The sequence below is a fragment of the Salmo trutta genome, chromosome 16, assembly GCF_901001165.1.
Source record: "Salmo trutta chromosome 16, fSalTru1.1, whole genome shotgun sequence".
Lineage (NCBI taxonomy): Eukaryota > Metazoa > Chordata > Actinopteri > Salmoniformes > Salmonidae > Salmo > Salmo trutta.
Genome location: NC_042972.1, coordinates 3,605,940 through 3,619,935, shown reverse-complemented (window position 1 = coordinate 3,619,935; position 13,996 = coordinate 3,605,940). Strand labels below are relative to the sequence as shown.

General features: G+C 45.8%; 1 protein-coding gene across 1 annotated transcript in view; it reads right to left on the bottom strand.

Moving 5' to 3' along the window:
• Window positions 1–13,996, bottom strand: part of poc1a (POC1 centriolar protein A) — a gene marked incomplete in the record, with an annotated part of 93,730 nt that overhangs the window by 61,928 nt on the left and 17,806 nt on the right. The window contains 2 exon segments of the mRNA XM_029692813.1: window positions 5,006–5,074; window positions 12,190–12,323. Of these exon segments, the coding sequence (XP_029548673.1) occupies window positions 5,006–5,074; window positions 12,190–12,323 (203 nt within the window).

The window sequence follows — 13,996 nt, the reverse complement described above, 5'->3', positions numbered from 1 at the left end:
TGCAATGCTCTACTTTCCGGCTACCCAGATAAAGCACTAAATAAACTTCAGTTAGTACTAAACACGGCTACTAGAATCTTGACTAGAACCAAATATGTTGATCATATTACTCCAGTGCTAGCCTCTCTACACTGGCTTCCTGTTAAGGCAAGGGCTGATTTCAAGGTTTTACTGCTAACCTACAAAGCATTACATGGGCTTGCTCCTACCTATCTTTCAGATTTGGTCCTGCCGTACATACCTACACGTACGCTACGGTCACAAGACGCAGGCCTCCTTACTGTCCCTAGAATTTCTAAGCACACAGCTCGAGGCAGGGCTTTCTCCTACAGAGCTCAATTTTTATGGAATGGTCTGCCTACCCATGTGAGAGACGTAGACTCAGTCTCAACCTTTAAGTCTTTATTGAAGACTCATCTCTTCAGTAGGTCCTATGACTGAGTGTAGTCTGGCCCAGGGGTGTGAAGGTGAACGGAAAGGCTCTGGAGCAACGAACCGCCCTTGCTGTCTCTGCCTGGCCGGTTCACCTCTCTCCACTGGGATTCTCTGCCTCTAACCCTATTACAGGGGCTGAGTCACTGGCTTACTGGTGTTCTTCCATGCCGTCCCTAGGAGGGGTGCGTCACTTAAGTGGGTTGAGTCACTGACATGATCTTCCTGTCCGGGTTGGCGCCCCCCCTTGGGTTGTGCCGTGGCGGAGATCTTTGTGGGCTATACTCGGCCTTGTCTCAGGATGGTGGTTGAAGGCATCCCTCTAGTGGTGTGGGGGCTGTGCTTTGGCAAAGTGGGTGGGGTTATATCCTGCCTGTTTGGCCCTGTCGGACGGGGCCACAGTGTCTTCCGACCACTCCTGTCTCAGCCGCCAGTATTTATGCTGCAGTAGTTTGTGTGTCGGGGGGCTAGGGTCAGTCTGTAATATCTGGAGTATATGTCCTGTCTTATCCGGTGTCCTGTGTGAATTTAAGTATGCTCTCTCTTTCTCTCTCTCTTGGAGGACCTGAGCCCTAGGACCATGCCTCAGTACTACCTGGCCTGATGACTCCTTGCTGTCCCCAGTCCACCTGGCCGTGCTGCTGCTCCAGTTTCAACTGTTCTGCCTGCGGCTATGGAACCCTGACCTGTTCACCGGACGTGCTACCTGTCCCAGACCTGCTGTTTTCAACTCTCTAGAGACAGCAGGAGCGGTAGAGATACTCTGAAGATACCTCAAGATTTGTCTGGTTGGATGGGGAGGCTGCACAGCAGGCTACACAGCAGGCTACACAGATAAATTCAGGTCTCTTCAGAGAAGCTTGATCTGGTTCAAGTGAAGAGTGCCTTACGTCTGGCCACTCTCATAAAGGCCAGATTGGTGGTGTGCTGCAGAGATGGTTGTCCTTGTGGAAGGTTTTTCCAATTTCCACAAAGGAACTCTGGAGCTGTCAGAACGACCATCGGGTTCTTGGTCACCTCCCTGACCAACGCCCTCCCCCAATTGATCTGTTTGGCCGGGCGGCCAGCTCTAGGAAGAGTCTTGGTGGATCCAAACAACTTCCATTTAAGAATGGAGGCCACCGTGTTCTTGGGGACCTTCAATGCTGAAGAAATGTGTTGGTACCATTCCCCAGATCTGTGCCTTGACACAATCCTGTCTCTGAGCTCTACGGACAATTCCTTCGACCTCATGCTCTGACATGCACTGTCAATTGTGGGACCTTATATAGACAAGTGTGTCTCTTTCCAAATCATGTTCAATCAACTGAAATTACCACAGGTGGACTCCAATCAAGTTGTAGAAACAGTTCGAGGATGATCAATGGAAACAGGATGCAGCTGAGCTGAATTTCGAGTTTCATAGCAAAGGGTCTGAATACTTATGTAAATAAGGTATTGTTTTTTTTATACATTTTCAAAATTTCTACAAATCCGTTTTTGCTTTGTTGTTATGGGGTATTGTGTGTAGATTGATGAGATGTTTTATTTATTTAATCCATTATAGAATAAGGCATTTTAGAGTAAGTCTGTAACGTAACAAAATGTGGGGAAAAAGTAAAGGGGTCTAAATACTTTCCGAATTGTAACTGTAGCAGCAGGTCACAGTCTCCATCACAGAAGAAGAAAAGAAGAAAAAAAAGAGAGGAAAAGAGGGGAAGAGAAGAGGGAAGAAGAGAGGAGGGAAGAAGAGAAGAGGGGAGAAGAGAGGAGGGAAGAAGAGAGGAGGGAAGAAGAGAGGAGGGAAGAAGAGAGGAGGGAAGAAGAGAGGAGGGGAGAAGAGAGGAGGGGAGAAGAGAGGAGGGAAGAAGAGAGGAGGGAAGAAGAGAAGAGGGAAGAAGAGAGGAGGGAAGAAGAGAGGAGGGGAGAAGAGAGGAGGGAAGAAGAGAGGAGGGGAGAAGAGAGGAGGGAAGAAGAGAGGAGGGAAGAAGAGAGGAGGGGAGAAGAGAGGAGGGGAGAAGAGAGGAGGGAAGAAGAGAGGGAAGAAGAGAAGAGGGGAGAAGAGAGGAGGGAAGAAGAGAGGAGGGAAGAAGAGAGGAGGGGAGAAGAGAGGAGGGGAGAAGAGAGGAGGGGAGAAGAGAGGAGGGAAGAAGAGAAGAGGGGAGAAGAGAGGAGGGAAGAAGAGAGGAGGGAAGAAGAGAGGAGGGGAGAAGAGAGGAGGGGAGAAGAGAAGAGGGGAGAAGAGAGGAGGGAAGAAGAGAGGAGGGAAGAAGAGAGGAGGGGAGAAGAGAGGAGGGAAGAAGAGAGGAGGGAAGAAGAGAGGAGGGAAGAAGAGGGAAGAGTGCTTGACGATTATATCATCAAATTTGTGAAAACGTCATTTAAGATGTACAGTTGAAGTCGGAAGTTTACATACACTTAGGTTGGAGTCATTAAAACTCGTTTTTCAACCACTCCACAAATTTCTTGTTAACAAACTATAGTTTTGGCAAGTCGTTTAGGACATCTACTTTGTGTATGACAAGTCATTTTTCCAACAATTGTTTACAGACAGATTATTTCACTTATCATTCACTGTATCACAATTCCAGTGGGTTACAAGTTTACATACACTAAGTTGACTGTGCCTTTAAACAGCTTGGAAAATTCCAGAAAATGATGTCATGGCTTTAGAAGCTTCTGATAGGCTAATTGACATCATTTGAGTCAATTGGAGGTGTACCTGTGGATGTATTTCAAGGCCTACCTTCAAACTCAGTGCCTCTTTGCTTGACATCATGAGAAAAATCTAAAGAAATCAGCCAAGACCTCCACAATTGTAGACCTCCACAAGTCTGGTTCATCATTGGGAGCAATTTCCAAAAACGCCTAAAGGTACCACGTTCATCGGTACAAACAAAAGTACACAAGTATAAACATCATGGGACCACGCAGCCATCATACCACTCAGGAAGGAGACGTGTTCTGTCTCCTAGGGATGAACGTACTTTGGTGCGAAAAGTGCAAATCAATCCCAGAACAACAGAAAAGGACCTTGTGAAGATGCTGGAGGAAACAGGTACAAAAGTATCTATATCCAAAAAAGCCTGACTACGGTTTGCAACTGCACATGGGGACAAAGATCATACTTTTTGGAGAAATGTCCTCTGGTCTGATGAAACAAAAATATAACTGTTTGAAGCACGGGGGGGCAGCATCATGTTGTGGGGGTGCTTTGCTGCAGGAGGGACTGGTGCACTTCACAAAATAGATGGCATCATGAGAAACGAAAATTATGTGGATATATTGAAACAACAACTCAAGACATCAGTCAGGAAGTTAAAGCTTCTTCGCAAATGGATCTTCCAAATGGACAATGACCCCAAGCATACTTCCAAAGTTGTGGCAAATGGCTTAAGGACAACAAAGTCAAGGTATTGGAGTGGCCATCACAAAGCCCTGACCTCAATCCCATAGAACATTTATGGGCAGAACTGAAAAGGAGGAATGGGGAATCTGTCAGGAGGAATGGGCCAAAATTCACCAACTTATTGTGGGAAGCTTGTGGAAGGCTACCTGAAACGTTTGACCCAAGTTAAACAATTTTAAAGGCAATGCTACCAAATACTAATTGAGTGTATGTAAACTTCTGACCCACTGGGAATGTGATGAAAGAAATAAAAGCTGAAATAAAATCATTCTCACTACTATTATTCTGACATTTCAATTTTTTTTATAAAAAGTGCTGATCCTAACTGACCAAAGACAGGGAATTTCTACTAGGATTAAATGTCAGGAATTGTTAGCCAGTTAGATTGGGTGCTTGACTGCTATTGGATCAGAACGCTCGGATGAACCCTAGCCTAGTCCTCGGCTAGAGCGTCCAGTGTGTGTGCTCTGAATTTATGAAAAGGACAATCTGACAACGCTATGAGTTTACAAAACACCCAGAGTGCACTCTGGCACTCCAGATTAAAATGTACGAACACGCTGTAGTATAAACCAGCCTTTAGTCTTGAAATCTATGGTGGTTTACTACACTACTCACTCTGTTTAGCACATGGCCTCACATGTGAACCCTGAATGAGATGGGTGGGGCTAAAGCATAAGAGGGTGTAAACGATGCTGAATGGGTGTAGACAAAGAAGAGCTCTCTAGTAGCTGTACCAAAACATTCAAGGGCCATTTTCTCAAAAGTGGGGTTACAAGTTCATCAACTTTCAAAGCAGATTTACTTTCCCATTGTTCTTCAACTGTAGTGTATGATATACTTACTATGTTGCAGCACCGAGTCTCTACTTTTATCCAATTAATTTTTATTTATTTTTTAATTCAAATTTTGCTACATAAGACCGAATCGAGCCAGTCTGTAAAATATGACATTATATTCATGTTTGTGGATGAATTTAGTTCTACCAGATGCCGTTTATAAAGTTGTTGAACTGAAGATGCACTACGTTTTCACCCATTAAACAAACAGTTTAAAAAAAATAAAAAAGAAGAAGAAAGTGTGCTACTTCCTGGAATACGACGTGTCACTTTCATGTCATATAGATGATGTGATTAAACCATTTTTTTTTAGTTAAATCCCATGTAAACAGTCCTCCAGCCTCACCTGTTCATCAGATCCTCCTGAGGCAAAGTAGTCTCCGGTCCTGGAAAACGTTACACATGCGACTGGGCCCTGGATACACACAATAATAAAAAAAAGGCATAAATCATACACAGCTAATGTATATTCAAACAATAGGATTAACTAGGTCAGAGTGACACATAACAATAGAACGAGATGAGAGGGAAGCAGGGAGAGAGAAACAGAGAAAGAGATGAGAGAGGAGAGATGAGAGATACAGAGAGAGAGAGGGATGAGAGGAGAGAGCGTTGAGAGAGAGAGAGATGAGAGATGAGGAGAGAGAGAGAGAGAGAGAGAGAGAGAGAGAGAGAGAGATGGGAGAGATATTAGAGAGTGATACAGAGAGAAAGAGAGAGAGAGAGAGAGAGAGAGATGGGAGAGATATTAGAGAGTGATACAGAGAGAAAGAGAGAGAGAGAGAGAGAGAGATTAGAGAGAGAGAGAGAGAGAGAGAAAGAGAGAGAGAGAGAGAGAGAGAGAGATGGGAGAGATATTAGAGAGTGATACAGAGAGAAAGAGAGAGAGAGAGAGGTGAGAGAAAAAAAAGGGAGGGAGATAAATAATCAGACACAGGACATGAGGAACAGATGGTCTGATATCAAATCATCAGCGTTCTCTAGCCAGTCCAGTCTGCTGTGAGGCTAAGGCCGGCTGCTATGTGTGTGTGTGTGTGTGTGTGTATAGTGATCGCACAGTAGTCTCGTCTGGTAGTGTGAGTCATTACGATGAATCAGAGATCTGATAGACACACAGTCTTGTAACCTCCTGTCCTGGTTGACGAGACACCAGCCCCTCCTGGTTGACGAGACACCAGCCCCTCCTGGTTGACGAGACACCAGCCCCTCCTGGTTTACGAGCCACCAGCCCCTCCTGGTTTACGAGCCACCAGCTCTGGTCACTGTGCTGCTGTTTATACTTCTGAAATCCAGGAGCCTTTAAAGTTCTTTGGTAACAACCGCTGATGGGAGGCTAAAAAGGGCTTTTTATAAATACTATGTGATTGACAACAGAGTTGCTCTGAGCAGATAGTTGTAGCTCTGTAGTCAATTAACACCACTTGGTCAGGTCAGCTCCAGAGTGTCGCAGCGGTCTAAGGCACTGCGTCTCAGTGCTAGAGTCGTCATTACAGACACACTGGTTCGATCACGGGCTGTATCACAACCGGCCGTTTCTCAGGAGTCCCATAGGGCGGCGCACAATTGGCTCAACGTCGCCCGGGATATGGGAGGGTTCGGCCGGGGTAGGCCGTTTATCGTAAATAAGAATTTGTTCTTAACTGACTTGCCTAGTTACATTTTTTTTTAAATCACATAAAAAGGTGGAACACACACACACAGAGCATCAGAATACACCATGTGGGTTGACAGACAGATATTTGAAGGTGAGGAAGTCATCTTGACAACACCACCTACTTCCTCAGCACAAAGGAGTGCCTCTTCCAAGGGAGTGCCTCTTCCAAGGGAGTGCCTCTTCCAAGGGAGTGCCTCTTCCAAGGGAGTGCCTCTTCCAAAGAGAGATAACCGACATAACAGAGAGAGAGAGACAGAGAGAGAGAGAGAGAGAGAGAGAGAGAGAGAAGACATAACAGAGAGAGAGAGAAAGAGAGAGAGAGAGAGAGAAATAGAGATAACCGACATAACAGAGAGAGAGATAATTGACACGAGAGAGAGATAATTGTCATGAGAGAGAGAGAGAGAGAGAGAGAGAGAGAGAGAGAACTGACATAAGAACGAGATAACAGACATAAGAGAGAGAGAAATAATAGACATCCAGTTCCTTGCGAAAGTATTCCCCCCCTTGGCATTTTTCCTATTTTGTTGCCTTACAACCTGGAATTAAAATTATTTTTTTTGGGGGGGGGGGGGGGGGTTGTATCATTTGATTTACACAACATGCCTACCACAGATGCAAAATATGTTTTATTGTGAAACAAACAAGAAATAAGACAAAATAACTGCACATCTAGCCACTGGGATTTTTGCCCATTCTTCAAGGCAAAACTGCTCCAGCTCCTTCAAGTTGGATGGGTTCCGCTGGTGTACAGCAATCTTTAAGTCATACCACAGATTATCAATTGGATTGAGGTCTGAGCTTTGACTAGGCCATTCCAAGACATTTAAATGTTTCCCCTTAAACCACTCGAGTGTTGCTTAAGCAGTATGCTTAGGGTCCCAGTCTCAAATATCTGGAAGACTGAAACAGGTTTCCCTCAAGAATATCCCTGTATTTAGCGCCATCCATAATTCCTTCAATTCTGACCAGTTTCCCAGTCCCTGCCGATGGTATTCTCGGGGTGATGGGAGGTGTTGGGTTTGCACCAGATATAGCGTTTTCCTTGACGGCCAAACAGCTACATTTCAGTCTCATCTGACCAGAGTACCTTCTTCCATATGTTTAGGGAGTCTCCTACATGCCTTTTGGCGAACACCAAACATGTTTGCTTATTTTTTCTTTAAGTAATGGATTTTTTTCTGGCCACTCTTCTGTAAAGCCCAGCTCTGTGGAGTGTACGGCTTAAAGTGGTCCTATGGACAAATACTCCAATCTCCGCTGTGGAGCTTTGCAGCTCCTTCAGGGTTATTTCTTTGGTCTCTTTGTTGCCTCTCTGATTAATGCCCTCTTTGCCTGGTCCGTGAGTTTTGGTGGGCGGCCCTCTCTTGGCAGGTTTGTTGTGGTGCCATATTCTTTCCATTTTTTAATAATGGATTTAATGGTGCTCTGTGAAATGTTCAAAATGTCTTTCTTTTTTTATAACCCAACCCTGATCTGTACTTCTCCACAACTTTGTCCCTGACCTGTTTGGAGAGCTCCTTGGTCTTCATGTTGCCCCTTGCTTGGTGGTGCTTGGTGCTTGGTGGTGCTTGGTGGTGCTCTGTGCTTGGTGGTGCTTGGTAGAGAGACATAACAGACATAAAATGACGCCGGAGAAGAAGGCAGACGTGTCCCCAACCGATTGTGTTTTTTTGTTCGTTTATTTGCGTTGTTTGTTGTCTTTTTTACTTATTTTGTACATAATGTTTTCCGCCACCGTATCTTATGACCGAAAATAACTTCTGGACATCAGCTTACTCACTACGGACTGGCAGAATCCATTTTTCCTTTAACGAGTCTTACGAACCCGACGCGAACGATATACTGCTTTCTCGGGAACAGGCCCAGATCCCCGTGATTTGCATGAAGAGGAGGCGGAGCAAAAGTGGCCGGAGGGCGGTGCTGCCTTCTGAGAATTCGTAGGCGATCGAATAAACCCCCACTTCCTTCCATTCTGCTAGCAAACGTGCTAATCTTTGGAGAATACAATAGATGACCTACAGGGAAGATTAAACTACCAACTGGACAAAACTGTAACATCTTATGCTTCACTGAGTCGTGGCTGAACGACGACACTATCAACATACAGCTGGCTGGTTATACGATGTCCCGGCAGGATAGAACAGCGGCGTCTGGTAAGACAAGGGGCGGCGGACTATGTATTTTTGTAAATAAACAGCTGATGCACGATATCTAAGGAAGTCTCAGGCTATTGCTCGCCTGAGGTAGAGTATCTCATGATAAGCTGTAGACCACACTATCTACCTAGAGAGTCTGAATTTTTCGTAGCTGTTTACATACCACCACAGACAGAGGCTGGCACTAAGATAGAATTGAATGAGCTGTATTCCGCCATAAGCAAACAAGAAAACGCTCACCCAGAGGCGGCGCTCCTAGTAGCCGGGGACTTTAATGCAGGGAAACTTAAATCCGTTTTACCAAATTTCTATCAGCATGTTAAATGTGCAATTAGAAGAAAAATAACTCTGGACCACCTGTACTCCACACACAGAGACGCAGACAAAGCTCTCCCTCGCCCTCCATTTGGCAAATCTGACCATAATTCTATCCTCCTGATTCCTAGAAGTCTAGAGCTGCCGTTTTCAAGGAGCCCCACCCTCTTCAACACACACATACATATATATATCAACGAATTGGCGAGGGCACTAGAACAGTCTGCAGCACCCGGCCTCACCCTATTAGAATGCTATTTGGCCCTAAACAGAGAGTACACAGTGGCAGAATACCTGACCACAGTGACTGACCCAAATTTAAGGAAAACTTTGACTATTTACAGACTTCGTGAGCATAGCCTTGCTATTGGCAGACCTTGCAATTGGCAGACCTGGCTCTCAAGAGAAGACAGGCTATGTGCACACTGGCCACAAAATGAGGTGGAAACTGAGCTGCACTTCCTAACCTCCTGCCAAATGTGTGACCATATTAGAGACACATATTTCCCTCAGATTACACAGACCCACAAAGAATTAGAAAACTCCCATATCTACTGGGTGAAATACCACAGTGTGCCATCACAGCAGCAAGATTTGTGACCTGTTGCCACAAGAAAAGGGCAACCAGTGAAGAACAAACACCATTGTAAATACAACCCATATTTATGCTTATTTATTTTCTCATTTGTACATCGTTACAACACTGTATATAGACAATGTGACATTTGTAATGTCTTTATTCTTTTGGAACTTCTGTGAGTGTAATGTTTACTGTTCATTTTTTATTGTTTATATCACTTTTGTATATTATCATCCACTTCACTTGCTTTGGTAATGTTACCATATGTTTCCCAATAAAGCCCTTAAATTGAATTGAGAGATGAGAGACATAACAGAGAGAGAGCGATGAGAGAGACAGAAAGAGAGAGACATAACAGAGAGAGAGAGACAGAAAGAGAGAGAGAGACATAACAGAGAGAGATGAGAGAGAGAGAGAGAGAGAGAGAGACATAACAGAGAGAGAGCGATGAGAGAGACAGAAAGAGAGAGACATAACAGAGAGAGAGAGACAGAAAGAGAGAGAGAGACATAACAGAGAGAGATGAGAGAGAGAGAGAGCGAGAGAGAGAGACATAACAGAGAAAGAGAGAGATGAGAGAGAGAGACACAGAGACAGAGAGACATAACAGAGAGAGAGAGACAGAAAGAGAGAGAGACATAACAGAGAGAGATGAGAGAGAGAGACAGAGAGAGAGAGAGAGAGGGGAGACATAACAGAGAGAGAGAGAGAGAGAGAGACAGATGAGAGAGAGAGATGAGAGAGATGAGAGAGAGAGAGATGAGAGAGAGAGAGCGAGAGAGAGCGAGAGAGAGCCATAACAGAGAAAGAGAGAGATGAGAGAGAGAGACAGAGAGAGACATAACAGAGAGAGAGAGACAGAAAGAGAGAGAGAGACATAACAGAGAGATGAGAGAGAGAGAGAGAGAGAGGGGAGACATAACAGAGAGCGAGAGACAGAGAGAGAGAGACAGAGACAGAGACAGAGAGAGAGAGAGCGAGAGAGAGAGACATAACAGAGAAAGAGAGAGATGAGAGAGAGAGACACAGAGACAGAGAGAGACATAACAGAGAGAGAGAGACAGAAAGAGAGAGAGACATAACAGAGAGAGATGAGAGAGACAGAGAGAGAGAGAGAGGGGAGACATAACAGAGAGAGAGAGAGACAGAGAGAGAGAAAGAGAGAGAGAGACAGAGAGAGAGAGACATAACAGAGAGCGAGAGAGAGACAGAGACAGAGAGAGAGAGAGACATAACAGAGAGCGAGAGACAGAGACAGAGACATAACAGAGAGAGACAGAGAGAGACAGAGAGAGAGACAGAGAGAGAGACAGAGAGAGAGACATAACAGAGAGAGACATAACAGAGAGAGACATAACAGAGAGAGACATAACAGAGAGAGACATAACAGAGAGCGAGAGAGAGAGACATAACAGAGAGCGAGAGACATAACAGAGAGCGAGAGACAGAGACAGAGACAGAGAGAGAGACATAACAGAGAGCGAGAGACAGAGACAGAGAGAGAGACATAACAGAGAGCGAGAGACAGAGAGAGAGACATAACAGAGAGCGAGAGACAGAGACAGAGACAGAGAGAGAGACATAACAGAGAGCGAGAGACAGAGACATAACAGAGAGCGAGAGACAGAGACATAACAGAGAGCGAGAGACAGAGAGAGAGACATAACAGAGAGCGAGAGACAGAGAGAGAGAGACAGAGACAGAGACAGAGAGAGAGACATAACAGAGAGCGAGAGACAGAGACAGAGACAGAGACATAACAGAGAACGAGAGACAGAGACAGAGACATAACAGAGAGCGAGAGACAGAGACATAACAGAGAGCGAGAGACAGAGAGACAGAGAGAGAGACATAACAGAGAGCGAGAGACAGAGAGACAGAGAGAGAGACATAACAGAGAGCGAGAGACAGAGAGAGAGACATAACAGAGAGCGAGAGACAGAGACAGAGACATAACAGAGAGCGAGAGACAGAGACATAACAGAGAGCGAGAGAGAGACATAACAGAGAGCGAGAGACAGAGACAGAGACAGAGAGAGAGAGAGAGAGAGAGAGAGAGAGAGAGAGCCCACATGGTAACCCACTCCCACAGACGTGTCCTCTCCTCTCCCGGCCAGAGAACACACACCAACACAAGGAGAGAGACTGAGGAGGAAGGTCCTCCCTCCCTCTCACTATGACTCAGTGGCAGTGGGTAGACAGCTTCCTTGATATTTATAAAGGTCTACTTTACAGGGATCATTCAGACATTCAGCTATAAAAGGGGAGACTCACCCAACATAAATAAATCACATTTCTTTCCAGGTCTGAAGTAGAATAAAGTGAAAGAAAAATTTTGAGTGTGTGTGTGTGTGTGTGTGTGTGTGTGTGTGTGTAGTCTACCTGGTGTCCGTGCAGTGTGTGTGTAGTCTACCTGGTGTCCGTGCAGTGTGTGTGTGTGTGTGTGTAGTCTACCTGGTGTCCGTGCAGTGTGTGTGTAGTCTACCTGGTGTCCGTGCAGTGTGTGTGTGTGTGTGTAGTCTACCTGGTGTCCGTGCAGTGTGTGTGTAGTCTACCTGGTGTCCGTGCAGTGTGTGTGTGTGTGTGTGTGTGTGTGTAGTCTACCTGGTGTCCGTGCAGTGTGTGTGTAGTCTACCTGGTGTCCGTGCAGTGTGTGTGTAGTCTACCTGGTGTCCGTGCAGTGTGTGTGTGTGTGTGTAGTCTACCTGGTGTCCGTGCAGTGTGTGTGTGTGTGTGTGTGTGTGTAGTCTACCTGGTGTCCGTGCAGTGTGTGTGTAGTCTACCTGGTGTCCGTGCAGGGTGTGTGTGTGTGTGTAGTCTACCTGGTGTCCGTGCAGTGTGTAGAGCAGCCGTCCCTCCAGGAGGTCCAGTATCTTCATAGTGGAGTCATTAGAGGCTGTAATCAGGTAGTTACCAGATGGATGGAAGGAAAGACCGTTCACCACTCCGCTGTGAACTGAAAACGCACATTCAACACAAAACGCACATTATTACAGTGGAATACACATTCAACCGAATACTGCATTATTACACTGGAATACACATTCAACCAAATACTGCATTATTACACTGGAATACACATTCAACCGAATACTGCATTATTACAGTGGAATACACATTCAACACAAATACCACATTATTACACTGGAATACACATTCAACCAAATACTGCATTATTACACTGGAATACACATTCAACCAAATACTGCATTATTACACTGGAATACACATTCAACTGAATACCGCATTATTACACATTCAACACAAATACCACATTATTACACTGGAATACACATTCAACTGAATACCGCATTATTACACTGGAATACACATTCAACCGGATACACAAAGAGACTGTGTTCACCACGCCACTGGAACAAAAAGTGTCGTAGTTTTAATAAAAAATAAAAACATTTCTCTATACATTCTAACCTATTAATTTCATAAGACGTCTCAATTTCAGCTTCAGGTTTTAGACACCTTGCTAACATGTATACTGATGTCGGATGTTAAAACCTGATCACTCTTTCGGTCGCGGAGAATTTTCCTGCTGAACCAGGAAATTCAAAATGAGCCAGGCCCCCTAAAGAAGGGCCCCCTACAGAAGGGCCCCCTACAGAAGGGCCCGCTAAAGAAGGGCCCCCTAAAGAAGGGCCCCCTAAAGAAGGCCCCCTACAGAAGGGCCCCTAAAGAAGGGCCCCCTAAAGAAGGGCCCCTACAGAAGGGCCCCCTACAGAAGGGCCCCAACAGAAGGCCCCCTAAAGAAGGGCCCCCTAAAGAAGGCCCCTACAGAAGGGCCCCTACAGAAGGGCCCCTACAGAAGGGCCCCTACAGAAGGCCCCCTAAAGAAGGGCCCCCTACAGAAGGGCCCCCTACAGAAGGCCCCCTAAAGAAGGGCCCCCTAAAGAAGGGCCCCTACAGAAGGGCCCCTAAAGAAGGGCCCCTACAGAAGGCCCCCTACAGAAGGGCCCCTAAAGAAGGGCCCCCTAAAGAAGGCCCCCTAAAGAAGGGCCCCCTAAAGAAGGGCCCGCTAAAGAAGGGCCCCTACAGAAGGGCCCCTACAGAAGGCCCCCTAAAGAAGGGCAGTTGTTTTTCCTCTTCAAGTCTTTGGGATCAGGGCTAACTATAAAAATAATAATATTACTTCAACATTCAAATGCATCTGAAATGCAGCCAAACATAAAGCTTAATAACTCAAGATAGAAATGAGTCTCACTAGGCTACGACATACGTGTCATGATAAAGCTTCACCCTCCATGTTCCACTACAGATTAAGCCTTACCCTCCATGTTCCAGGGGTAGCTTCACCCTCCATGTTCCAGGGGTAGCTTCACCCTCCATGTTCCAGGGGTAGCTTCACCCTCCATGTTCCAGGGGTAGCTTCACCCTCCATGTTCCAGGGGTAGCTTCACCCTCCATGTTCCAGGGGTAGCTTCACCCTCCATGTTCCACTACAGATTAAGCCTCACCCTCCATGTTCCAGGGGTAGCTTCACCCTCCATGTTCCAGGGGTAGCTTCACCCTCCATGTTCCAGGGGTAACTTCACCCTCCATGTTCCAGGGGTAGCTTCACCCTCCATGTTCCAGGGGTAGCTTCACCCTCCATGTTCCAGGGGTAGCTTCACCCTC